At 54.0% G+C, this 27,601-nt stretch overlaps 1 protein-coding gene across 2 annotated transcripts; it reads left to right on the forward strand.

The window, feature by feature from the left end:
• The first annotated feature begins 842 nt into the window (after positions 1-842).
• On the forward strand, positions 843-25,805 carry EVPL (envoplakin). Of its 2 annotated transcripts, none has more exons than XM_086473863.1 (22): positions 843-916; positions 7,109-7,208; positions 7,698-7,852; positions 8,525-8,648; positions 9,307-9,432; positions 9,778-9,816; positions 10,569-10,730; positions 11,344-11,451; positions 12,115-12,210; positions 12,660-12,785; positions 13,718-13,864; positions 14,010-14,164; positions 15,895-16,004; positions 16,844-17,025; positions 17,799-17,977; positions 18,420-18,558; positions 19,110-19,303; positions 19,809-19,959; positions 20,544-20,627; positions 20,713-20,823; positions 21,439-21,531; positions 22,356-25,805. In XM_086473863.1, exons 1-22 carry the CDS (start codon positions 843-845, stop codon positions 25,803-25,805), a joined length of 6,105 nt encoding a protein of 2,034 aa, XP_086329989.1. The 2 variants fall into 2 exon arrangements, with proteins under 2 accessions (XP_086329989.1, XP_086329990.1); XM_086473864.1 differs by having other exon boundaries at positions 15,895-15,992.
• Positions 25,806-27,601: the final 1,796 nt, after the last annotated feature.

Genomic DNA, 27,601 nt, shown 5'->3' on the forward strand with positions numbered 1-27,601 from the left:
ACAGAGATGCCAGGGTGGCATTGGGCTGTACTGGAAACCAGCTGGGACTCTGAACCTTTGCTCCACGGGGGAAAGAGCTGCCCAGAGGCAAAATCTGCTCTAAAGTCTTGTGTAGATAGAGTGCCTAGGTGGAGCCTCAGACCCAGGTCTTTGAGGTTTTGGTACCCAAGTTTGTCCCAGAGCCTGAATCCTGCTGGCTGAGGCTCCTGTGATGCTGTACCAGAGCTGCTGACCTTCGTTCTGCCATGAGCCCACAGCGTTTTACTGGGAGCCGGGGCCACCTTGTGCTGAGCCTGGGCCAAAAGTTTACTGAACTGCAAAATAACATCATGTTCTGCGAGTTGGTGGTTCCCAAACTGCTGCTGCCGCCTTGGAAAACCCTTGGTTGGCTTCTGCTATTTCTCCAGCATTTTAAACAGCTCCCACAAGCAGATGCTTTACGATGTGTTTCCGTAGTCACAGCGCACTCCCTCAAAGTTGTGTTTACAGACTTTTCCTCCCTGCAGAGGCCGTGCTCTCTGCCCCTCCGCTGGGAAAGTACGGCACGGTTGTGGCTGCTTGTGCCAAAACATTCTCCAAACCAGGGCGAGGTCTCCCATTCTTTTTCTGGGGCTCTGCTCTTTCCACCCCAAACTGGTTTTTCGAGTCATTTTTTCATATGTGCCTCCATCTCTGCTGCTGCTCACCTGCATTTGGGGAGGAGCCTCCCAGAAACTGCTCTTTAGCACACCGCCGACCTTCCCTCGCTGAGTCTTGTCATTCCATCCCGACAGACCGGAGCAGAGAGCCAGCGCCCACGACGACTTTGCACGCTCCAGGAGACCAGCTGGGACCTCGCCAACATGTTCAAGGGGGTGGGCAAAGGCTCCCCGAGCAGAAGTTCCCCCAACAGAGGTTCTCCTGTCAAGCCTAACAAGTAAGTGTGACTCCTCTCCTCTCTCTAAGCTGTCCTGTGGACCCTGGGGGAAGATGAGGAAAGAGCTCTTGATGCCGCCTAAGCCACGCTAAGAACCATCCCCCTTTGTGGAGCAGCCAGAAAGTTGGGGCTCGCGGGGAGTTGGTGCCAAAACGTGCTGCTCCAGCTGTTGTTGTCCTTGTCTCTGGTGGGCTTGGTGCTCCAGCCCCGAAGTATCTGTGCAGTGCCTGAAGGTGTGCTCAGAGCTGTGTTGGGTTCTGCGGGGAGGTGCAAAGCCCCTTTCGGGCAGGTAGCAGTAGGGAGAATGAACGCAGCTTCTTTGCTTGGGTGGAGCAAGGTCTGCTTGGTGGTGAAGCAGATACCAGCCTGGATTTGAGATCCCAGGACTCGCTGGTTGTGTGAGGTTGGTGTGGTGCTGCCCTGGGACCTGGGATCCCTGGAGAAGGATGCTCAGTTTGCTGCTCAGGTGGTGAAGGTGGGTGAGGAGGGGGTTTACTGGTGACTCCTCTAATGCACCCTGGTGACAGGCTGGGTCTCTGCAGGTCGAACAGCTGAGGTTGCTTCTTTTAGGCCTGTCTGAGGCAGCACCAAAAGGATACGACAGCCGTGTACCCTCTGAAGAGATTCCCTGAGCTCTGGGGAGCGAGATGTGTGATGGGACCCGGATGCTTCCCTAGGAGCAGGGTGTCCTCTGAGAGGGAGTGTTCCTGCAGAGAGAGCGCTCATCCCTCCCTTCAGCTGCAGTTGCTAACTCAGGGATATTTTCCACCTTCCTCAGCAATTTTGCACTTCGTGGTGTTAGTGGACTCGCTCTGTGGGAATCCCCATCCCCAGCCGGGGTTAGAGACCGAGGAAATTAGAAGGAGGTTTGTTCAGGGGAGAAGGGGACCTGCCGGGAGAAGGGGACCTGCCGGGAGAAGGGGACCTGCCGGGAGAAGGGGACCTGCCGGGAGAAGGGGGTGCTGGCCCCATTTCTTGGGGCCACCACCAGCAGCAGCCAGGGATGGTGGGAGTACAGATGCCTGGGTGGTCACAACACAGCGCTGGCACCCGACTGCGCCGTTTATGGGGGCCAAACCCAATGTCAGCAAACAGCTCTGAGGAGGGTGGTGACCCAGTGCCCCGCTGGGCAGGGCAGCAGGACCTGGGGAGATGGTGGCCCCTACAAAGGCTGAGGCTTCCCTGTGTGGACGTGGGGAGCTGGACCCCTGCCGTAGCAAGCTTCTGCCTCAGTGGAGCTGGGCACTCACAAACTCATCTCAAAGACAGATTTAGGGGCTCTCTGGACACCAAACCTTTGTCAGGGCCTGACTGCAGTGAGACGCCTCCCCAGAAGCCCCAGAGCTGCGTCAGCATCTGGTTTTCAGATTGCATTAGCGAGACTATCCACCTCCCCAGCCTGTGCTGCATCCTAGCTTCCAAGCCTGGGCTGGGCATTTCAAACACGGGCTCGCTGCAGCCCCTGTGGCACCGCAGGAGGGTTTGGGCCAAGTTGTGCCCCAGCGTGAGCCTCTCGGGATAACTGGAGTCGCATCCCAGCAAGACCTGACACCTCTTCCCTGTGCAGGATGGAGGCTGGAGCCAGAAGCACGGCAATTACCAAGCTAGTCGTGCCTGTTTTAGGAGGCACCAACCATCAGACAAAGGCTAATTGGTTTGGCCAAGGCCTGAGGCTTGGTCAGCACCCATATTAGCTGTGAAAATGAAGGTTGGCCCCAAGAAAATGTTGGTGGCCCATAGCTGCTGCTGGTAACCCCGAGGCCAGAACATCAGCAGCAGTTGAGGTTCCCTGCCTCTCGGGGTTCACGATTAGTGAGTGCCGCTCCTGGCATGGACCCCTAGAGAGGTACCTTGTCTTGGTCCTGGGGACCGTGGTGTTGAGCATCACACCTCCCAGGTCTGTGCTCGGTGGATGCACCCCAGGGAGGCGATAATTAGCGCAGGTTTGTCCCCAAGGAGCATCCTCGCTATGGCCTGCTCTAGGAGGAGGCACGCTGCAGGGCTGAAAGGGAAAACTCATGAGAAGGTGGAATTGAATCAAATCTGGCCGGACTAGCTGCCCTGGTGCGATCTTGACAAAAGCCGTGGGTGGTTTTGGAGGTGGATGGCAAGTCATCTCCTGGTTTAATAGTCTCCTGGCATTGCTGCTTCTGCCACTGCCTCCCTCTGCTTCTCCCCAGTCAGTCTAGAGCACCGTGGTCCCCGGGGAGGAAGGCAGGGGCTCAGGGGGATTAACCCAGCACTGCAGGGGGTTGTTGGTGGTCTGCTGTGAGCAGCTTGGGCTGCAGATCAGAGCGTGCGAAGACTTCTGCAGAGAACAGACGCAGCTTTGGGCTCTGCCTTGTGGCCATGAGCAAAGTCCCCTGGAAGGAAGGGACGGAGGGGGTCAGAGGCTGAAGTGGGTGGGTGCTGTGGTCCTACCCAGACGTTGCTCTGGGAGGAGTGACTGGGAGTGGGGGACAGTCCTGCTCCTGCTAAAAGACACCGTCCCTTGCGTGCAGTTGGATTGTCTAGGAGGCAGAAAGTGGTATGAGAAATGAACCAATTAATAATGATAATAATAGTGCTCTGCCTCTTCTAGGCATGAGGTAGCCCTAGGGAGGAGGCCTGCCCTGGCTCTTGAGGAGGAGGAGCAGCAGAAGCTCTGCCGAGCGCTGCCCTCGGCCATCTGGGCCAGCCCGGGGCTGCGGCTGGATGCATGTGCCGTGCGCGGAGTCGGACCCGAGCCCCCCGGGAGGCCGAGGGGTGCCCAAAGTGAGCGCAGGCGAGCTCGTGGCTCCTCGTATCCCCCCCCCCCCCATGCCAGGCTGCCTCGCTGCAGCCCCAGTGTCAGCATGTTCGCCCCGAAACGTGGGGCCCAGCTGTGGTCAGCTCTTGTGGAGTCAGGGCTTCTGCCCAGGGGCGGCAGGGATGGGGCAGGAGGGACAGCCCCGGGGAAGGACCGTGATGTATCCGTGTCACTGCAGACTGTTGGCATGGACAGGAGAAGCTCGCGCTCCTCTGCGCAGTCCATGGTTGGGGTAGGAGGGTCTGTGGTGGTTTGGGCACTCCTCTAGGTGTGCGTGGACCAAGCGGGTTCCTCAGCATCGCTCCTGCCTTGACCGAGGAGCGTGGCAAGGGCGGGAGGCTCAGCTGAGGCCAGATGGCTTCTCTGCTCGTGCATCAGGCCTTCCTCTGGCCCCTAGGACAGTGTGTAGACACCCCTGTCCTCCCAGAATGTCCCCTACCCGGCTTCATTGCTCCTCAAGCATCCAGACTGCTCTTGTGCAGACTCTGAAGTAGTTTGGCTGCTTGCAGGGCTGGAGAGACACTTCCAGCCTGGCTGCTGGCTGCAGGGTCTCAATCTCCTCCGCTGCCAGGCTTCCTCCCTTGGCCAGCACAGAGACCTCCTGACTCTCTGCTCCAGGAATCACAGGGGAGACCCACTCTGCTCCTGAGATGATGTTCTCCAGGATGCATCACTTCTTCCCTGAAGATCAGGTTATTTGCAGCAGCATCCTTGTTTCTAACCTCAGGGGCCCCACGTAATGCGAAGGCAGCGCAGGTTGGGGATGGGCAAGGCTGAGTCCCTGCGACCAGGAGGTAGCTGAGGTCTCTTCAGTCCGTAGTTTTGTTGTGGCTTGGCCTAAACAAAGCTAATTTGTGTGTCCAGCCTTGTGAGCCAAGAGGTGGGGTGTCCCAGTGTTTCCTTGAGCCAGGAAGGGGGTGCCCCCAGGAATAATCAGGAATTTATTGGCTATTTGCCCTCCCTGGGAAGGACGGATCCTCATTTCTCCCCGCTTGGAGAGGCACAGAAATATCCACATTGCAACTGGGCTCAAACTGGATGCCCCACTCACGGTGTTCCCATGCGAGAGCTGAATTCAGCCAGAGGTCTGGGGTGGATGGTGCTCTCCCCGGTGCATGGGGAGAGGCGTCCGTCCCCTGGGATGGCGGCCAGCCCGTGACTCACTCTCTCCTCCCTGTGCAGAGAGCCTGGGCAGGAAACTTGGGTGGTGCTCAAGTATTTGCTCATGGGACACCACCTCATTCCAGGCATGTCGGGGATGAGTGGGAGATTGTGTAACCTCCTTGGGAGGGGGCACCTCCTAGGGCCTCCAGCCTGCTGCACGCTCAGGCTCATGGGGACCAAGTCCTGGCTCTGCACCGCTCCCATCCACCCTGTTGTGCTGGGACTTGGGACCACCCTTTGTCCCCCTTCCAGTTTACCCCAGGAAAGGCATCCGTGGGGCACAGATGGGGTAGGAGGGATGTTTAACGGGATATAAAAGATGGGTTGTAGCAGACAGTGATGCTTTGATGATGATGATGAATGCCCTGCTTGGGCTTTCTGGCTCTGTGATCCCTGGAATTAGACCCTGTAGGAGAGGGCACTGCCAGAGCGCAGCAGTCCCCCGTTTACTTTGCTGACATGCATTTTGCAGGCAGGGAAGCTGAGGCACGGCCAGGAGACACTGCCAACCCAAAGCCCCCGAGGGAGCTGAGAGCTGCTGCGTCAGTCACAGGCCTAAGCAGCCCTCTTGGGAAATCAAAAACAAGGGAGGAGTCGGAGACAGGGCACAGGAGGATGCTGTGAGCAGGAGCTCTGGGGCTGCGCCTCCTCCACGGTTACGCGGGCTCGGCCATGGTCAGTGTGGGCTGAGCGGACTTGAAACACAAGCTCTGTCTGTGCCGACCGTGTGCTTGGCTCAGGGTGAGTGTAACGCTCTCTGGCGCTTTGCAGTCACTCGGGGCTGTAAGAAGTGAACATCCCAGCATCTGCCCCAGCCATTGGTGTGAACCGTGGAATAGCTGGAGCCACGATGAGGAGCATTGAGGGAACCACTTCCCGCTGTCCTTTGCTGGATTCAGGGGCTAGGAAGGAAACCACGTGGCTTCTGGGTGGCTCTGCTGCAGGACATCACCTTTCTCCTACCTTCTTCCTCCACCAAAGAGGTACCAACCAGCCCTGAAGAAGCATTCCCACCTCTTCAGCTGACCCCTGTGCAATATCCCATTGTCGCTGCTCAAACCCTTTCCCTCTGGTCTCAGACCCCAGAGCCAGCATGAAACTGAGCTGAGCCTCTACTGAACTTTGTCCCACCAGCAGTCATCCAAGGGCTCCAAGCCTTGGGTGATGCTATCGGTCCACACCCTCCTACCTCTGCTTGCCCACATCCTGGCAGCGCTGCACTCTCCCTGCCTGAGGGTAGGGCCGGCGCTGTCCTCAAGGGCAGAAACAACAGGACAGGAGGATAAAGGTGGTACTGAGGCTTGTGCTTCCTTGTCTGCAGGGAGCTTTGGGAACCATCCCGTGCCTTGCTGCAGGCTCTGGATCCAGCTGTTTCGGCAAGGCTCTTGGTGCTTATTCTCTGTAGTGGTGATGGGATAAAGGCCATGATGGTACCCATCATCTGTGTGGTGGGGATCTTCAGTGAACCTTCACTGGGGTGAGGAGGGCTGGTAGTTGTGCTATGGCCTTGGGAAATTTGTCCGCAAGCCCTGAACGCAGCGTGACTGCAACAGCCTACGCAGTGCCCGGAGGGGCTTGTAGTCTGTATAGTCCTTGTCTGCTTCAGCCCAGTCCTGGGGTGGCACTGGCCTCTCCAGCATCTCAGTGGGCTGAACTGTGGAGCACTTTGCACGAAACAAGACCGCAGGATGGCAGTTCTGGGTCAGGCTGAAGGGCCATCTCGCCCACCTCTAGCAGCAGCCAAGAGCAGACACCCAGTGAAGCGCCTCCAAACACGGCAAGCATGTTGTGCTGCCGCTGCAGGGTGCTCTCCTGGTCTCCAGCCATCTGTGGTTTCAAGTCTTCCCAACCCAGATTCGGTGATGTTAGTGCATTTGGGAGCTCTACAGCAGGTTTTTTTTTCCCCCTCCAATGCTTTTTGAATCCACACGAACTTTGGAGCGTCTGCGGTGTCCTGTGGGAAGGAGCTGTGCAGATGAGCTGCGTGCTGTGCAAAAAGCCACTGCCTGCTCGCTCTGAACACCCCACTTCTTACCTTCACTTGGCTGAAGGCAACAGCCAGGCATTAACCACTTGTATGCATCCGTGCCCTTGGCCGCAGCTTCGACTCTTTCTTTGGAGATCAGGAGGACATGGAGGAAAGGTCTGAAGAACAACAACTGTGTCAGGTCCTGTGCAATGATGGAGAGGGTGAGAATTACCTTCATCCCCCCCATCTGCTTTGCTGCTCGTTCTCTCAGGTCCTCAACAAATGAGCTGGCCGTGCTCATCTCCCGCATGCAGACCAACGCCGACCAGGTGGAGAAGGACATCCTGGAGACACAGTCCAGACTCAAGCAGGTGAGTTGTGGCAGAGGGTGGTGGGAAGGTGAAAAGCTTTCCCTAGAAACGCAGTGTCTAGGATAACAGGTCAGGTGTCTGCTCTGCGCATCAGCTTGCTGGTGCAGGTTTGGGGGCTGACTCGAGGCTGGGGAGGAGCAGAGCACCCCGCAGAGCCTCCCAGCCCCTGGGGCTGCATACCGGGACCTCCTAAATTCTAGCCTCCGTGCTTCCCACAGCCAAGGCTGTCTCACCTACAGCAGCACAGCCTTGTGCCTCCCAGCAACCCCAGAGGCACACAGCCAGCCTGACCCACACTGGTCCCCTGGGTGGCAGAGATGCTGAAGCAGGCGGCTTGGCTGGGCATACGCGCCCCAGCTGCACCCTTGCACCTGGGTTCCTCTGAGGTTGGTGGGTTGAGCATCCAGGCCCCCTGCGTTGGCCAAGGAGAATGTTGGGAGGTCTGTGTGGTCCAACCAGGCTTTTTTCTCTGTCTTCCCTGGCCTCCAGGATGTCAGCAATCACCAGAAGAACAAGGCTTTTGAGTTCCAGCCGGAGAACGCCAGGAATCTGAAGGAAGCGGAGACCCTGCTGAAGGACCTCTTTCTGGATGTGGACCGTGCCAAGCGACTGAAACACCCTCAGGCTACTGAGATAGAGAAAGAGTAAGTACAGCAGAGGAGACCAGTGTGATGGGGGCTCTGGGCCATTGGGAACCCCCCTAGGATTTAGACTGAGCTTCAGTTGTCACCATGAGAGGTAGAGTTTCACCCTTCTTCCCATAGACTTTAGCCTTAAAGTCAGGGCTTCTGCCAGTATATTGTAAAGATAGTGGTATGTAGGGTGGCCTCCAGAGTGATCACCCAGGCTTATTTGGGAGCTCTTGTGAAAGGTACCAGAAAAATGCAGAGCTAAAACATGGCCTCATTCCCAGGGCAAATCCCCTTTTCCTCTGCCTTTCCTAAAATGAACGCCTTTCATTCAGGCCAGTAGAGCTGGGTGTTCAAATGGGAGAAGAGCTTCAGTTGGCCTCTCGTGCTTTGCTCCCCTTCGCTCTCCAGCTCTTCTAGGTGGAAATTGGGAAGGAAGAGTTGTTTCCTGGGTGGGAAGGGACAGCCCTGATCTCCCTGCAGCCTCCTCCCGGGTTGTAATTCCTGAGACATCCTTGGAGATGAAGAGCAGGAGGACAAGTGTGTCCACTGCTGGAGGAGGCCAGTGTCACAAAAGGACAGCAAAGTAGCCTGGGTCTTGTGAGTGAAATCTGGGCTCCACAACCCCCACCTTGGCTCTCCCCCTTCCAAACTGACACAGAGACGTGTGCCTTTTCTCCTTGGCAGCATCCAGCAGCTCCACGACCGCGTGACGCAGCTGTGTGCAGAGTACCGGGCCCTCTACGAACAACTGAACATCCCTGATGTGGGGCCCAGGGTAGACTGGGCCAGGATCCTGGACCAAAAGACGGTAACAGCAGCTGGTTTTAGATGTATCTCCCAGCTCCCACAAGGGCAGATAATGTCCACTATTGCCTGTAGGGATCTGCCAGCTGTTGTATGCTCAGCATCATGCAGGGACATCGGTGGTGGTAGAAGTAACTCTGGGTAGCAGAAGTATTCTCCTGCCACCTCTTAAAACCCTCTGGACAACCCCCTTGGTTGACGCCTTCAGATCAAGAGCTACCAGAGGGGGATCAGGTAGAGATGCCCTGCTGTGGGATGGAAGGATGGAGAAGGTGATGTCTTCAAGGACTTCACAGCCCTGCATCCTAGGGTTCCATGCTGCAGTCTTGGGTACATGCAGTGCCCAGTTTGGAGTCAACTCGGATTCCCTTGAAAGCTGGATGGTAACTATGACCATCCGCTGCATGTCTCCATGGGAAGGGTGGCTGGTTCAGCTTTGGTTGGTACACCAGGGTTTTATGGCCTGGTTGTCTTTGCCCCTGTGTATGGCTGGGGAAATGGCAACCAACAGAAATCACAGTAAACAACAACAAGATCCCTTCCCTTCCCCCTGGACTGGTATCAGCTGTCAGATCTTTTCATACTCTGCCAGCGCTCACTGGGGTTTCTCCCTGAAAAAAAAAGCCTTTTGCGTTAGTCTCTGCCTAACTCCTTTTGCACAGAAACAAGTCAACGCAGGACAGTACGGCCCTGGCATGTCAGAGCTGGAAAAGCAGATAGCTGAGCACAACATTCTCCAGAAGGAGATTGAAGCCTATGGCCTCCAGATCAAGAACCTCTGTTCTGGGGTAAGGCACTCTCCATCCCCTTCTCATTCCTATCCTTCACATGGAACCCTGGGGGCTCTGCTTGCTGTCTGGCCACAGTGTCCCATCCACACGGTGAATATCCACCCTCGTTCTGCAGAGGGCATGGGGAGACCTGAGCTTGGACACAGAGGGCATGGGGAGACCTGAGCTTGGACAGAGCAAGCCATGCAGGGTCCAGGGATGTAGCTCCTGAATGGTTTCTAAAGCACATTCCATAAATCAGCTCATCAGCGTCTACCACCTTTTGGTAATGGCTATTTTCTTTTTTTTCTTTTTTTTTTCTTTTCTTTTTTTTCCCTTCATCTTGACCGTGTTGTAACCCAGGACGTGGCAGATTTAAAAAGCCAGTACAAGGACTTGCTGGTAAGCTTCTCAGTGGTTTTCTGGACAGATGGGGTCACACAGCAGAGTAACACCATCCCTGATGGACAGGGAATGCCCAGATCAGGGCAGGAACCACCTCTGGTTTTGCACAGTGAAGTCCTGTCCCTCATCTTCTTTCCTCATTTCCTCCCCACCTTGGAATGGGTGTGAATCGAGAACACGCTCGCTGCCCTCAGGGCAATGCTGTGGGTGAGGTCTGTGTCTCTCCCCTTTGTGGATCACTGATCTGGAGTTGCCTATCTGTCCGTGAGCGCAGGGTTACGGATGTGGCAGCAGGAAACCCTGGCCCAGCCCACACGCTGTTCCAAATCAGGATTGCAAATGTTGAGGCTCGCACTGTTCCCTAGCAAGGGCTGCAGAGAGGAAATGAGCAGCCGGAGCAAAGGAGGTGGCTGGGAAGAAGGTCCCAGGTTTAGCCAGCTGAGCCCATAAAGGTTAATGCTGAAGAATGGTATTTGTGAGAAATATGGCAGAGCTGGGCCAGCTCTCAGACTGCCCGAGGCACCAGCCCACACCTGAGATTCTGGTTAGACAAACATATCCTGTCTGTGAAGGAGGGAAAGGGAACGGCAGCCCCATCAGATAAGAGCAAGCAGCAGCAGATGTCTCACCAAGGTCTCTGGGAATCTCCTGGTGGATGTGCGGGGTCCTGGGGAGGAGGAGGAGGAGGAGGGGAAAGGGGTTCCTCAGCCTGAGCACCAACGCTGTCTCTCTCCTGTGTGCGTGGGCAGAAAGCCTCCATCTGGCGAGGGCAGAGCCTGGGCAGCCTGTACCACCACCTCCAGGGCTGCACCAAAGAGCTGGGCTACCTGACGGACCAGCAGACCAAGATCCTGAAGCAGGACTGGAGCGACCAAACGGTGGATGTCCAGAGCATGCGTCGGGAGTACGAGGTGAGCTCCTGGGGGATGGCAGCGTGTCCTGGCCATCGGAGGCTGGCCAAGCCTGGCGTGTGGGATTTGTAGGGTGGCTCCCAGCCTCCTAGACGTCCGCCACCAGCCCGGAGCCTGGTGCTTTCCCAGGGCAGTCCGATAGTGCTGGGCACAGAAACAGAGCTGGAAGCGATGCTCTGGGTCCACACTGGAGTTACGGATGAGCCACTCTGTGTGTCCCCTCCTGTCCCCTGAGCTGGCACGTGGGATCATGCATCAGAGAGCTGTTGGTGAGGCTCTCCATAGTCAGAGGGGAGGGAAGGGCTCGGCGTCATGTCAGCCTTAGTGTCCAAAGTACAACACCCAGTGACTGCTACATGCTGGGACCAGGAAGAAAGGAGGGATAATTGCTTAGGAAAATGTTCTTTGAATGAATGCCCTGATGCTTTCCGAGGCCCCAGTGAGTCTAATTTGTTTTAGCTTTGCCTAGCTCCTTTTTTTAGAAACAAACAAACAAACAAGGATGTCTATGCTTTGCGAGCCTTTTCTCTGCTACATGGGGTCTGGTGCCCCAGGAGACCACTCTGCACTCCTTACATGCTCCCACGGTCATGAAGTTTCTGTTCCCCTTCAGGATTTCAAGTCCAATGAGCTGCTCAGCCAGGAGGAGTTTGTGAACCATCTTCAGGACGATGGGGACAGGATGATTGAATTAAAGCACCCAGCTATCAAGCCTATCCAGGTAGGGAAAGGGGGCCTCCTCCCAAACCCTATAAGAGAGCAAAAATGGCTCTGTGCATCTAGAGCCAGGAGGTGGGTGGGAAGAGACCTCTTCGCCTCTTCTGCAGAGCTGCTATGTTACTCTTCTCCCACACTGCACCAACTGTACTGCACCATCTTTCTGCCTGCCCCAGCCCTATGGGGAAGCTGAGGGCAGTGCAGGGTCTTCACCCCTTCAGAAATCTCCGGGAGATAGTGGCTAACATCTGTGTGCCGGGACCAGCGCTTGCTCTGGTGCTCAGACCTGTTGGTACAGGCACATTCACGCTGCTGTGAAACTTCAGCGATGACGTGGCCTGACCTTTCCCAAGTGAAACCAGCTCGCCAACCTCCAAGGTTGTGTTTCCAAGCCCGCAGACACAGTGGTCAAGCTGAGGTGGGCTCTCAGCCACAGCACTGCTAGAGCTGAGACCCCTTGAGAAATGGTGGGTGGTCTGTATGAGCCAGGTCCTTGTCGAGCAGTGTCCTTGTTCCGGCTCAGCGTCAAGCAATGCCTGGGCATATGTTTGCTCAACAGCAGTCTTTACTCTTCCTCTGATCTCTGAGACTCCTGGAGAAAGGAGACCGGTGGGGGGGGAGGTAGGGCTGGCTGGAGCCCACTAAGTCACGCTCTGTCCCACCACAGGCTCACCAGGAAGCCTTGAAGAACGAGTGGCAGAATTTTCTGAATCTCTGCATTTGCCAGGAGAGTCACCTGAAAAGCGTGGAGAGCTACAAGAAGGTAAAAAGCAATGAGGAGGGCATGGGCCATGGGGGTGTAGGGTCAGGCCAGAGTGGACAGGCTGGGGAGACAGCAAAGGGGTGGGGATGGGAGATCCTTTGCTTGCACTAGTCAGGGCATTTTGGGGAAACACCTCTCAAAACACCACCCTTTAGTGCTGCAGTGAGGGACTGGCTTTCAGCTTGTTTCATCAGCCGTGTTGCGTTAGTGTGCTGGCTTGGAGGAGAGGTGCAGAGGAGGGCTTGCTCACTGTCGTTACTTGGGACTTGTCTGTTGATTGTGGTTGTTTGCCTGTGGCTCAGGTGATGGAGGGTCCTCATCCAGGCACACACACTGCGGGTGGTCTGTAGGGTCTCAGACAGGTTGTGGGAGAGATGCTGGGAACCAAGAGACCCCACTCAGATAGTAATGTCCTCCCATCCCTGACTGTTTTCTACCGACACTTCCAGTTCCAGGACGATGCTGAAGCTGTCAGCCACTCCCTGAAGAAGATGAACTCTGACCTGGACACCAAATACAGCAAGTTCAACAAAGACAGCCCTGGGGTAGTGTCAGATCTGCTTCTTCAGCTGGAGGTGAGGTCTTCAGGGCTGGTGGCACTAGCCACACCTAAGGGATAGACCAAACTTTACAACCTCACCAGTAAATAACAGTGGCGAAGGGGAAGAGGTGGGTAAATAACCCCAGCAGGACAGCTCATCCCAGCTCTGGGCCAGGGAGGGGTAAGCCCATGGCAATACTGTGCTCTGGACGCCGAGTCGCTGTAGCCCCAGAAGGTCAAGGTCCATGATGTGGGGCAGATGGGGAAGACCCTTACCTCCATCAGTGACACACAGGCAGGCCCCAGGTCACCATCAGAGTAAAGGAGAAGCGCAGGGAGGAGCTGTGTGTTATCCTAAACATGAGACACTTGGATTAGAGGACCCACACAGAGCGTGAGGTGCTGGCATCCAAGCAGTGGGGAAAGGTCCTCCCATCTCCTCAGTACTCTCATGAGCCAAGGGCGAGGGAGGGAATAAAGAAACCTGACCTCAGGGGTGAGATGCAGATAGAAGAGGAACGTTTGCCCAGGAGAGAGGGAGGGGACACGTTCAAAGCGGTATCTTCCCATGCATGGAATGCATTTCGCTCCCAAGAGGTGCCGGGATCTCGGTACCTTCTGACACTGGAGTGTGGCCACCTCTTGCCAGGTCTCTGTTCCTCTTCTGAGAAGAAAAAAAACTTCTCCAGGAGATTTAATATGACAGTGTGGGATCACCTAAGGTTAACTTAGGCTGTGCCTTCAAGGGCAGATCTCCTGTACATGAAGGAAACCGTGGAGAGCGTTGATAATGAAAAGAGGAGGAAGGGACATGGAGATGTCAAGAGTGGAGACACTTCTGACTCCACCCCAGCAGTGACCCCATAAGGAGGGACAACTGGCCCTGGTGTACCCGCTGTAGCGTGACCCCCTCCTTCCTTCTCATCCGAGCCTGATTACAACGACTGTCTTCCCTGTTTTGTCCAGAATGAAGAAAAAGCAGTGAAGCAGGCAGAGAAGAGCATCACTGACCTGAAGAGAAGGAGCAAAGAGATCAGCCCACTGAAACTGCGCAGGATGCGTCCCTCCCAGACCCTCACTTTGGACACCCTCTGTGACTGGGATGCTGGGGAGGTGAGGGCTTCACTAGCAGTACCCTCAGACGAGGCAGGCAACTGGATTCTTCTTTGGTTGCTCCAGATCTTGGCTCTGTAGTGGGAGGAACCAGCCTAGTGTCAGAAAGCCAAGCCTTTCACTGGCTTTTGTGTCTTTGTCCCAGGTGCAGCTGGCCAGAGGTGACAAGTATACGCTGAAGGACAACAGCAACCCAGAGATGTGGGTGGTGCAGAGCAGCACTGGTGTGGTCCGGGAGGCACCTTCTGCTTGCTTCTCCATCCCTCCACCAGACCCCGAGTCCATAGACAAGGTCAATAGGTGAGTCTGCAGTGGAGAGCTTGACCCAGACAGATATTCAGACCTGCTTTTAGGTCGTAGCCAGCCTGACTGCCTCAACTGCAGAGAAATAGCAGCTGGGAACAGACCTCCTGACTGTCTAGTACAACATCCCTCCTGGAGAGGGGTTGTTCCCTGCACCCAAGTATCTCATCCAGGTTCCTGCCATTCCTTGACAGCACTACCTGCTGCACGGACCTTGCTGTCAAAGAGTTTTCTGGCAGTCAGGCTTGATTTCTTCACCCAAACATGTGACTCGCATAGGTTTGACTAAATTCATTGCAGAATCAGCCTGGAGCTTGGGACTTGCCAGACAGGACAGAGTTATCTGCGGTATCTCCTCTCAGCCAGCCCCAGCTGAAGACTGAGAACTGTTCCTTGAACCACTGTGTAGTCTGCTGCCTGGTTGCTCATTCAGCTTCTGTGGTTCCAACAGGATGGGGCGGTAGTGCAGGCAGCTTCAGTATTACCTTGTTAATCGTGTCCCCGGGTGCTTGGATAAATCAGCGCTGCTCAAGTGCTGTGGAAAGGCCCACAGCCCAGGTTCAGAGTTACCTGGGCATGCCGGTGATGGGAGCTTGGGTCCCCAGTCATGCGGGCGTGATTACTTCATTGTATTGCTCTTCCTGAGCCCGTACCCCTCTCCATGTGTCCCACAGTACTGGATCCTTTGGATCTGTGGGGTTTAAGTGTGTTTTAAAACAGAAAAGCAAAAGTTTGTAGTGTCCTCCTGGATAACAGCTGTGCAGGTGCTGCCTGGAAAACTCTCACCCTTTTCAGGCCACATCGGACAGCTAGTTTCATTTCCCGATGTTTGCTTCCCTTCCTGCACACAAAACACTTGCCTGTGCTTTATTTCCCAGCCTGTTCCACCGTTCGGTCCCTCTGCATGGAGCGATGTCCTGGCCCCGCAGAGGGACAGCCCTCGTTTAACAACAGCCAGGCAAGCTGGGACATGTTGGTTTTAGAGCACGGTGTTTAGTTGGAGCAGTTCATAGCAGGGATGTGAACTAGACTTGTCCTTCAAAGGCCCCTTTCTCACCCAGAGATTTTTTTTTTTGGTCCTTCCAGCTCCTGCCAACCCCCAGATCTAGTTTTGTTAGAAGGGAACCATCCTTACAAGTGAGACTTGGCGTTTCTAGTGCAGCAGCCACAGAAGCAGCTACGTGTACTCTCTTCCTGTGAAGCTGCAAAGCACTGCAGTGATACGAAATAAATTTCCAGCTTTGATAGCATCTGCTGAGAGTTGGAAACACTGGCTCCATTGAGCAAAATCAGCTGCTCAAACCAACTGGCTGCTCTTGCTGCTGTCCCCTTTCCTGAGGGAAATCTCTTGAGTTATAACAGGCTGCAGGCTCCCAGCCTGTCCCTGCCTTTGGGGACACCTTCCCCTGCCTTTGGGGACACCTTCCCCTGCCTTTGGGGACACCTTCCCCTGCCTTTGGGGACACCTTCCCCTGCCTTTGGGGACACCTTCCCCGCCTTTGGGGACACCTTCCCCTGCCTTTGGGGACACCTTCCCCTGCCTTTGGGGACACCTTCCCCTGCCTTTGGGGACACCTTCCCCTGCCTTTGGGAACACCTTCCCCTGCCTTTGGGAACACTTTCCCTGGGAGAGGCACAAAGCTGCTGCTGGGCTGGGCTCTGTCAAGGCTTACTCAGCGCAGCAGTGTCCCGTCCTGCTGGCTGATGATGCTCCTCTCTGCTCACAGGCTGGAAGGGGAACTGAACGTGGTGAAGCAGAAGCGAGCAGCAGTTCAGAGCACCTTGAGACGCAGCCACAAGGAGCAGGTTCAACCCAGCCAGCAGGGTATGTCAGCTGGTTAGTCAAGCCCTCTCCAAAGTGAGCCCAGGCCACCTCCCTTGCAGAGCTCCCAGACCGGGCTGGAAGCAGAGCACCCACCCGGGTGGGCAGAGGCACCTGCAGGTCAGTGTGAGGATGCCTTCTGCTCTATGGAAAAGAGCAGCCGATGGGATAATCTAACTCCTGGTGCTGCCAAGGACTCACCATGTGATCTCAGGCAATTCACTTACTTAAACTCTGTGTTGCCTCTCTCAAACCTCTGAGGTTGACCTCCGGTTCCATCAACAGTTGCAGAGGATTTAGGGTTGCGGGGGGATGTGCCTATCCAGAAGATTTAATTAAACCTGGAATCTAGGTCCCTCGCAGTTCTCTTACCTAGCTGGAGGCTGTGGAATAAGCAGGCAGCCATGGCTAAATCCTGACCCCTGGCTAGCTGTGTTACTCCCGCAGCTGTAGTTCTAAAGCTCCCAGCAAAGCTGAGCAGGGCTGTGTCTGCGTGGCAGCACACGGCTGTCTTTGTCCCTCCTTTGGGCTTGAGCTCTGGCTGGCCAGGGTGGAGCTAAAACCGTTTCCTTAAGCCTTTGCCATGCGTAGGCACATGCATGTGCGTGATGCTCTGTGGATTAGAAGAGTTGTTAACTGAATTGTTTATGGTTGCATCAAAATCCCATGGTCAGGAGAAGCCTCTGGGCTTCAGAGCTGGCAAAACACAAAGGGCAGAGCTTTGCAGTAGGGCTGTCAAGAGAGGGAGCTGGAGCTTTAGGGACCATGTAAGGGAGAGTTTGGGGAAAAGGGCCGTACGCCAAGACCAGGATGGCAGAGAAATAGAGACTAACCTAAGCTGTGTTTCTCTGCAGCTCTGCCCAGGAACCCCCCTGTAGTCCAGGATGATCCCCAAGCTGACCAGCTTCTCAGTAGCCTGGACAGTGTTGGCAAGGACCTGGTTCAGGTAGAGAAGGAGGTCTTGAACCGAGTGAGGTCTCCAGTTAACTACAGCGACCCCACAGATGACCTTTCCAGGAGGATCAAACACCAGCAGGTGGGTGCTGCTGCCGGCAGGTTGGAGCAGGATGAGTTTGGTACCACTGTGTCCTTGGCCCAAAACAGAACTGACATAGGAATTACGTGGGAGATGACAGCCAGTGCTTTGAGGGAGAAACCTGCACTGCCGGTGCAAGGGTTTCAGGCTAGCTTGAGCCCTTGAAATGGGACATGTTAAGCCAAACCCTACAGAAATGCAGGCTCTTCCCTTGGCTCAGCTCTGTAGCAAGATGATCCATTCATTTCAGAGCTATGGACCAGGTGCCAGTCCGGGGAGGCCTCAGCCATGTCAGAGGGATGCTGTCACCCTTCGCTCTCAAGTCTGTAGCATAAAAGGCTACGGGATGGAGGGAATTAATCCAAGGACCAGCTTTGGCTTGCCTAATGGGGAGTACAGACTGGTAGATGTGAGGGGGGAAGGAAAAGAGGCAGTGCGCTGGAGCTCCTGTCCTTTCGCCTGAGATAAGGTCTGGGTCTGTAGTAGTTCATCGTGTTACATCTTCATCTGTGGGTATTTATCCGGCCCTGGCAGAAGGATGGACTCAGGCAGATAGGTTTCTTCCATCTCTGTCTATTTGGATCTCTTTCCCACACCCTGCCATTGCCAGACAGCCATAGTCTGGATGGGGCTGTGCCCCAGGGGCCAACTCCTCACAAGAGGGCTACCGCACCCTTAGCCCCACAGCAAAATCCGCCCCTGAAGGAGACATGTTTTCGCAACAGCACTGTTATGACTGTGTTGGGTGACTCTGCTCTCATCGGCTGTGCCAGGAAACAACAAAGAAACTTCAGAACCTGGGGGCAGCCAAGGATGCCTTGCAGAAGGAGTGTGAGACCTACCTTGCCAAGAAACCCACCAGCACCTCGGCTTCCCAGCTCCCTGTCACACTGAACGCCCTCAGGAGCAAATACAATGATGTCAATATGCTCTCCGGCCTGTACAATGAGAAGTGAGTGATGATGGCCAGGCCTGATGGGGGTGAGGGAAGGAAGTGCTTCCACAGAGGTGTCAAAGCAGAAGCACGAGAGAAAATGCTTCTGGTCTATACGGGCGTTGGCTGAGGTCCATCCAGCCCAGTGCAGGCTGAAAACCTCCCATCCATCATCAAAGGCACCTCTGAAGGAGTTCCTGTATGTAATCTGTGGTTAGATCCCTCCACTGTGGAAAGTCCACCACAACACGTGTATGTCCCAGCTCCGCTGTGTGCGGTGAAAAGCAACGTACCTAACTTCTGGGCAGCACGACAGGGCTGTGAGTGCATGTTGCTTGGTCTCTGCCATGCTCCAAAAGCTCTGATGTTAAATGAGCTTAAACATGTAAAATCAGAGAGAAAATGAGAAGAATGGGGTCTGCTGTAGCTAAACTTGTCCTGTCATTTTTCCCTTCACCAGAGCTAAGGCTGCCCTGAACCTGGAGACTCAGATTGAGAACACAGACAAGATCGTTAGCACGTTTGAGGCCAGGCTGGCTCAGGATAGCATCATTCCTGCATCCCCCAATGCCCTGCAGGATCGGGCCAATGATCTGCAGGTAGGGGAACAGCAGGCTCTTCGTTAAGGAAGGGAGATCTCTGAGCTCAGATAGCAATGATGGGGAGAGCTGGACTTCACTTATTTGAGCACCTCAAGGTGCCAACAATGAGGCCTTTCTAAGGACTTGTTCCTGGAAGGCTGTAAGTTGCTGTTGCAGGCTGACCTGCACTCGCTGGCTGGCAAAAAGATCCCTAAAATACATGATGAGCCCCTCTAAGCTCTGTTGCTCTGCCTTACACCCATGCCTATTCTTTTCCTGCCCCAAATCTCCCTGCGCCCCATCATTAGCACTCGCAGTGACCCTTTTTTGCCTCCCCCAAAACTTCTTCGTTGTGCTCCATGCACTGTCCAACCCACCTTGCTTCCCACTTTCTTTACTGAATAAGTCTCATTGCTCCATCTCTTACACCTTGCATGTCTGTCTTGGAGACTCTGACTATCCCCAGGTGCTGCACAGTTAGTGACAGGGTTAAGGACGGTATTTCTGGTTGGTGCCTCAGCTGATGCAAACCTGGAGGTGTCTTTTTTTTTTTCTTTTTCCCCCTGCAGAAGATGAAGCGGGAGCTGGTGGCCCAAGAGGACTGTGTGCTGAAGCTGAACCGGGGGCTCAAGGATGCTGAGCACAGCTGCAGCGCCGTGCAGAACAACTTCCAGGAGTACTGCCCTGACCTGCCCCGGCAGAAGAGGGAGGTGCAGCTCCTCAATGATCGCTACCACGCCGTTGCCGACCAGCTGGATCAGCGGTGAGGAACTATGGCGTCATCTCTGCTTCTCTTAGCTAACATGGACCAGCATTAGTCAGAGTCCCAAAAATACGTTCTTCGTTGCAGGACCCTGATCCTGACCACTGTTCTGTCCTGCTGTGTAGCTGCCACCTTCCTATGCACAGCACAGGCCTTGAGCTTCCAGCTAGCTGTGAGAAGGCACTTAGGTAGCTGACTGCTGGCTTCTGCCTGACCCAGTGACGCTACCCAGAGACGCTCTGGTGTTTAACGTTTCTCACAGGCCTTGTTGCTGGTTGCCTGCCTTTTTCTTTCTCTCACCTCCCAGGTTGTGGTCATGCTGCCGTAGCAAACCTGATGCGCACAGAGCGGTGCTCCCCACTCAGGGACCAGTTGTCACCCCCTTGTTTTTTTGTGATCTTGGTCTTTTTTGTGGTGATGTTCTCACCGTAGGGTCTTTTGGGGAACTTCCACATGAATCTTTGCTCTTCTCCTTAATGTCCCTCTTCACCTTTGTGCTGTGCAGAGAGAAGACCCTCAGAAATATCAGCCTCACCTACCAGCAGTTCCAAAACTCCAATGAGAACCTGATGTTCTGGATGAACAACCTACCCAAGCACCAAGTAAAGACCACTGATGGGCCAAGCCAGATCAATTACAAGTTACAGTCACAGAAGGTGCGTTCCAGGGCAAGTGTAACATTCCAGGGATGGGGGAATTTGTTTGTGAACAGTGTGTGAAATAGCACCAACCAGCTCCTACCCATGTGCTCCACCTGTCGCAGTGAAAGTACTAGAGCAAGGAGACAATGGATTGCAGCCCACAGATGATGTATCTTGCCCCACTGTGTTCATCTACAGTGCTGGTGGCCTCATCTGTGCCAGTCACCCCCAGGTTGATATCCTCCCCATGGGAGGACGCGCTCAGATCCTGAAAGACTGCACCCTGGGCTGAGATGGTGCATCTGGGTCCTGCATCTTTCTCTCCTTGAGCAGACCCTAAACTGACTAGCTCAGAGGATGAGATGTGGAGGTCTCTGTGTTGGCTGGTATATATCTCGTATGTGATAAATCAGTGTGGCGGGTCCTGGGCAAGTGAGAGTGCTGCTGACAGCCTCTAAAGCCTTGGAGACTCTTCCTAAATGCCCTCCTGTTCCCACCATTCTCCCCAGTGCTAGGCTGAGCTACTGCTCTTAGCTGCAAGGGTGTTACTGGGTTGCTGTATTTCAACCTGTCCTTAACATCATGTGTGTCTCCTGCAGAGGCTGGTGGAGGAGATCGAAAGCAAGGAGCCAGAGAAGAACGCGGTGGTCAGACTATCCCGGAACGTGCAGTCCACACTCAATGTACGGCTGAGTTTTCCCATGTAGCACTCCCTTAGCATCTCACCTGAGAGATCCCAACTGATTCTTCTGTTTCTGCTCTGAACAGGACTATGAACTCCAAGCAGGCAAATACAGCTCTTCTCTGGACCCTACCCTGACCGACGTCGCTGCAAAGAGGCTGCGTGTGACCCCCCTACAAGAAAGCATTCAGGCCCAGGTAAAATGTTAAGATAAAGGCATGGGAACTGTTGCCTAGCGCCTTACCCAAGCCCCATGTCCTCTGCAAGGCCTTAATCCACTCTTACAGCCACAGCTGAACATGGCCCTAATCCCAAGGACAAATGTCATCAGGGATCTCTTTGTCTGTGGGGCAAAGCAGCACATGAGATGCGGAATTAGGGGTGTGTCTGGTACCTTTGGTTGAAATGGCTGAGGATGCCTCCTTGCCATGTTGTGTTAGACAAAAGTTACAGGGTAGGTGTGTGGGGAGAGGACTGAGCCAGAGCTCCTGTGCGCTCATCTCAATTGCACCCCAGTTCTCCTGCAACACCTTGGGCTATTTGCCAACTGCCATCCACGTGTGGCCAAAGGTGAATTTGGAAGTCTGGACCCTGTGTAGGCTAGCAGGCGTTCAAATAAAGGGGACAGGATCTCCTACGTGAGTCCTTAGACTCTGTGTGTCTCTAGAAAGTCGGATATGAAGACACTAATCCCTGGAATAGTGCAGTACACTAAGTGCATCCAGCTGAAAGGAGAGGTGGGAGAGTGTGCCATCCAAGAGAGCTGTGTCAGAGTGAGGGGGACAAGGCTCTCACTGCTGTTTCTTTTTCAGGAGAATGATGTAACCAAGCTCTACATGGAGCTGGCAGCAGAAAATAAACAGCAGCTCAGCCGCCTGGAGTTTGCCAAGAAGATTGTTGAGAAGGTACCAGCTAACAGCTCGTAGCAAGATTGGGGTACTCTAGATTGGGGGTTGAAATGACCTTTCCAAAGCTCTCAGCAATCTGCTCAGACAGGAATCCCCCCCACCGCTGCCCAGACCTCCACATCCAGGTGTGAGGAAGGAGAGGAATGGAAAACCCTGTGAGAAAAAGACCATGAGTAACCACAGTTTCACTGACCTTCATCACCTCTGTAGGCCCTCAACTCTTCGCTGAAGCTGTAGTTTATGCTAGGAAAAAAGATTAGGGCTCTTAAATCCTGTTCTCAGCTATATCTAATCAGATTCCCTGTTCACAGACTGAGATTTTCAGATTCCTCTGTGGATGGGGCTGGAATTTAGTGTTCATAGCCTTCTGGAAACACTTCAAAGCAATATGACTTTTATGCCCTTCTAGAGCTTGGTTCACCTGTAGGAAAGGTCTCTGGTCTGGATGACTTTCAGTGTGCTCAGGAAGGATGAGATTAAACTGGGGCGCTCTGTGGTGTTACTATGAACCAGCTGTGCAGTGGGGACTGTCCGTGTCATCCTCCCGCAGCTGCAGATACAACAAGGCAGCACAAAGCACCTTTCTGGGCTGCTACGGCACCTCCATGACAAGGGGAAGACACACCAAGTCAGTTGCTTCAGATGGTGGGAACGTGTCCTTGTTTGCCATTTACAAACAGCCATATTTGGAGGCTCCCTGGGGATTTCTGTCTCCTACTGGGCCTTGGCATGGAAAAAGCCTCTGTGCCAGATGCAAAGAGTGACTTGGTTTCCCTGCCCTTTTTTTTTTTAAAAAATTCTTTTTTGATTTTCCCTTGCAGAAGGAAGTGCACGAAGACATTGAAGCTGTACGTGAGCAAACCCAGCAAGCTGAAAACAAAGCCACAACAAGCAGGGAATCTGAGGGGTTGAAATTGCAGCTGGAGGAGGAAAGGAGGAAAGTGGCCAACATTGAAGAGGAACTGGAGGAACACAGAACTAAGCTGCTAATGTTGAAGACTCAGAAGCCCATTGAAAGAGTGGAAGAAAAGGAGGTGATAGAATATTACAGAGACCCGCAGGTGGAGAGCAATTTGTCTAAGCTGGCACAGCAGATTGAAGAGGAAGGCAAAAAGACGCAGAGCCTGCAAGAAGACATTGAAGTGATGAGCCGAAAGCTTGCCCAGATGGAGAGTGAGAAGGTGGTCATTCCTGCCCAGCTCCTCACCAAAGAGATCACAAAGATTGAGAAAGATCCAAGCCTGGATAGCCAAGCAACCAGTCTTCGTCAGGAGATCAAACGTCTCCGGGAGGAAAGCTTGGTTGCTGCTTCTGAACTTGAGCAGCATAAGAGAGAGCTGCACATGCTGGAGAGAAAGCAGCCCAATATCCGAGAGAAGGTGGTGGTGAAGGAGCTGATCAAACTGGAGAAAAACCCAGAAATGCTGAAGTCTGTCAGGACCCTGCAGGTACAAATTGATGAGGAATCCTTCAAAAGGAAGTCTGCAGAAGAAGCGATAGTGAAAGTAAAGAACAAGATTGAGGAGGTGGAAAGACTAATTGAAACAGCAGAACCCAAAATTATTGTTAAGGAGGTGAAGCAGGTAGAGCAGGACCCGGAGTTATTGAAAGAGTCTTCCAAGCTTAAAACTCTGATTGAAGAAGAGAGGAGCAAAAACTTGGTGCTTACAGGTGAGCTGGGAGAGCTGCAGAGCCAGTACAGTATTGCAGAGAAGCAAAAACCAAGGGTGGAGGTTAAAGAGAGGGTTAACGAGATTTTCCTGGTGGATCCTGAAACGGAGAGGCAAATTACACACCTGAAAAGGGAGCTGCAGGAAGTTACTCTGAAAAGGACAAAGATCGACAGTGAAGTGGAAGAGGCCTTAGCAGAGCTCAATGTCCTCAGGTCACAGAAACCAGTGGTGGAACTTAAGGAAGTTATAGAGGAGGTGGTGAAACATGAGAAGAGTCCAGAGATCCTTAGAGAAATTGACAGGCTGAAACAACAGCTCAACGAACTAGTGAACACCAACGGCAGGACCCAAGAGCAGCTCATTAGGCTGCAGGGTGAAAGGGATGAATGGAGGAGGGAGAGATCCAAGGTGGAAACCAAGCTGGTCACCAAGGAAGTCATCCGATATGAGAATGATCCACTCTTGGAAAAAGAAGCGGATCGCCTCCGTCAAGAGGTGCGTAACATGTCTCAGAAGAGGAGAGCTGCAGAGGATTTAATCTATGACTTGCAGAATAAATACATGCTTCTGGAGAGGCGAAAGCCAGAGGAAAAGGTAGTTGTTCAGGAGGTGATACTGACTCAAAAGGATCCAAAGCTCCGAGATGAGCACAACAGGCTGCGCTGGAGTCTGGATGAGGAGGTGAGCAACAGGCGTCGTCTGGAACGTGACGTGCAACAGGTTCGTGCGCTGGTGGAAGAGCAAGAGAAGTTGCTCAACTTTCAGGAGGATCGAAGCAAGAGGCTTGCACTAGAGAAGGAGATGAGACAAATTACGTTGAGAATAAAGGAGCTGGAGGAAAGCCCAGCCCCAGTGCAAGAAAAGATCATTATGGAAGAAGTGGTGAAGCTGGAGAAGGATCCAGTCCTCGAACAGTCTGCCAGCAACCTGCGCTTGGAGCTGGACCGTGAGAAGGCGGAGGTGCTGAACTTGCAGAGAGAATGCAAGAACCTGCAGATGCAAGTTGATGTCCTGCAGAAAACTAAATCCCAGGAGAAGACCATCTACAAGGAGGTGATTCGAGTGGAAAAGGACAGAGCGCTGGAGAGTGAACGTGCACGCATCTGGGAGCTGCTGAACAGGGAGAGAGGGGCCAAGCAAAAGGCAGAAGAGGAGGTACGGCGGCTCAGGGAGAAGATTGAGAGAGCTGAAGGCATGAAGAGGACGTGGGCTCGCGAAGAGACGGAGCTGCAGAAAGCCAGGAACCTGGCCATCCAGGAGAGAGCCAACTTAGAGAATGACCTGCGGGAGCTGGAGAGGCAGAAGCAGCAGAAAGTCCTCTTCCTTCGGGAGGAGTCCAAACTGCTCAACCAACGGACTGAGAATGACAGGCAGAAGAAGAAGCAGCTGGAACATGAATTTTCCCTGCTGGAGGCAGACATCCTTAGGGAGAAGGACCAGATCTACAATAAGGAGAGGTTCATTCGGGATCTCCAGTCAAGGGTCAACCGGGAAGAAATCAATCACGAGACCCAGATGAGAGAGACGAACCTCTCCACCAAGATCTCTATCTTGGATCCTGAGACAGGGAAGGATATGTCCCCTTACGAGGCCTATAAGAGAGGTATCATAGACAGAGGCCAGTACATCCAGCTGCAAGAGCTGGAGTGTGACTGGGAGGAAGTCACCACCCTGGGCCCAAATGGGGAAGTCTCAGTTCTCCTTGACAAGAAAAGTGGGAAGCAATACTCCATCGATGATGCGCTAAGGCTGAGGAGGATCACAAAAGAGGAGTACCAGCTCTACCGGGATGGCAAGATTCCCATCTCCGAATTTGCCTTGCTGGTGGCTGGGGAATCCAAGCCTCCCCCATCGCTCTCTATTGGCTCCATCATCTCCAAATCTCCGCTCTCATCACCCACCACCCACCAAACCCAAAGCTTCTTCCCCCCAGCCTCGCAAAAGGGCTTCTGTGATGACACATCCCCCATTGCTGGGGTGTATGACACCACCACCGACACCAAGTACAACATCAAGACTGCTGTTGCGAAGAAGCTGCTTGATCCTGTGACAGCTCAGAAGCTCCTGGAAGCCCAGGCTGCTACGGGTGGCATCATAGACCTCATTTCTCGGGACCGATTCTCAGTCCACAAGGCAATCGAGAGGGGGCTGATTGACAGGACCTACATGCAGAGACTGCTCAATGCCCAGAAAGCTTTCACAGGGATTGAGGACCCAGTGACCAAGCGAAGGCTGTCTGTGGGAGAAGCGGTTCAGAAGGGATGGATGACGAAGGACAGCGCTTTCCCCTACCTGGAGGTCCAGCATCTAACCGGAGGGCTCATTGATCCCAAGAAAACTGGTCGCATCCCCGTGCTGGAAGCTGCCCAGACAGGGATGATAACAGGTGACCTGGCCAACAGGCTCCAGGATGAGTCCAACTATGAAAAAGATCTCATTGACCCTATCACTAAAGAGAAGATAAATTACAAGGAGGCCATGGCCCTCTGCCAGAAGGATTCGCTGAGCAGCCTCCTGCTGCTCCCAGCCACGTCGGAGGGGTATCAGCGGTACCACCAGGCGACCCGTTCACCCAAGCTCTCACGGTTCAGGCACTGAATGGATTCAGGCATGTACTGGATCTGGTTCCTCCAGGAGTTCATCCCTTCAAAACACCTCTCCCCACGGAGGCAGCAGCGATCACAGGAACAGAGCGTCTAGTATTTAGGGCTGCATACTCTTCTGTCTTAGCTATCGGCTTCCCAACGCAGCTTGGCCACGCAAGGAAGAAAGCGTGACCGTGAGCGTGCGAGGGCCTGACACACAGGGGTTCCCGCAGTCCCCCGGGTGCTGCTGTGGCAGCAAAGGGGGGTTGATGGTGAGAACGCCACTGGCAGTAGGTTAAACGTGGTTATGCCCAGAAAAGGGCGAGAGCCAGAGTGTTTTCCAGTTGGGTCATTCTTCTGCATGCAATAAACATAGAAAGTGTGTCTCTGTGGCTGTGTTGTCTCCGCAGGCTGAGGCTGCAAAGTGGCTGAAGGCACGGCTGGTCCTCCCCCCACGCAATCCTATGCCCTGCAGCCCAAATTACAAAGGCTTTGCAGACTCTTGCTCCCCCTGATCTCACAGCACTGAAGCCCCTAAATTTATTTCTGCATGTGAGTCCATATTTTAAAACATTTTGTTCTGTTTGTCTTAACTAAAAACCAATGGGACATTGTTCCCTGGTCATTTGGATGTCTCTGAAAGAGGGACTTGGAACTGCACCCTTTGGTGACCAAGTTATGTTTGGTCCAGTCTACGTGTAGGCAGCTGCTGGATGGAGCAGCCCCCCCATCCCCTCCAGCTGCCTGCCCCTGCTGCCTCTCTGGCTGCAGACCAGTGACAGTGCTGGCTGCACAATGACGCGGGTCACTTCACTGAGCCGCTGGCAGAGGAAGCCAAGCCCCAAGCAAAACCAAACCCTGTTGAAGCAGACGATTTTGAGGCCTTGTCCTGTCCCTGTACAGGAGCAGATGTGTTACAAGGGAAGGGATGACCTTCAGTAGCAGAGTGATGATGCACGCGGTCAACAGTGATGTGAAACTGCTTTCTACAGCCCTTGGCCTTGGCTGCAGGATCCACACGGCAGTACCGGAAAATCTGCACTTGCTATTTCTTTCGGTGAGCTTTCACTCCTCTGCGTAACTTGCACTGCTCAGCCCTTGCTGAAATGAGCCAGTCTCACCTCCCAGATGTTCTTCCCTAGTATCTAACCCACTGTGGAGCATCCCCTGGGTTTGTGAGATCAAAGAAATTACTTTCTATTGATGTGAGCTGCTCTCCCCCCCCCCCCCTCCTGAGGGTTCTTTTAGCTGACGCTGTTGGGGAACTCCAGCACACCCTAAATAATCCATAAGGGCAGAGGTTTTCTCCCCCTCCTTCCCCCACCAGAGCAGCACCATAGCCTCTATTTCCATACAGCCTAGCTAGGATTTGAAGTCTGGGCTCCAAGAAGAAATTGTTCCCATGCTGGCAAGCTCAGCACAACCACAGGTCCTGTCACCTTCCTGCTGGTAGTGCTCAGCATGAACAATTTGAGTCCAGTTATGGAAACACCAGGTTTCCAGTCCAAGATCTGCCCAGGCTCTGTCCCATGCTCTGCAGGGTCTGTGTTTATTATCAGGTCTGTGGCCATCTTGGCTGCCATGATCAATACGGGGCAATTTGTTGGTTTACAATGGGGAAAACTCTTCCACACACCCTAGAGCATCCATTCCCAGCCTTCTTCCTTTTGGTAGAGCAGTGTTGACACATGGGGCACTGCGTCTCCCTCCTGGCTAGTCTGGAGAGCAGCAGCGAGGGCTGGAGCTGGGCTGTGAAGGACGAGGGGACACATCAGGAGAGAATCTCTGGCCTGGCCTCCTGCCAGGACA

The sequence above is a fragment of the Leptosomus discolor genome, chromosome 15 (genome assembly GCF_034619465.1).
Source record: "Leptosomus discolor isolate bLepDis1 chromosome 15, bLepDis1.hap2, whole genome shotgun sequence".
Classification (NCBI taxonomy): Eukaryota; Metazoa; Chordata; class Aves; order Leptosomiformes; family Leptosomidae; genus Leptosomus; species Leptosomus discolor.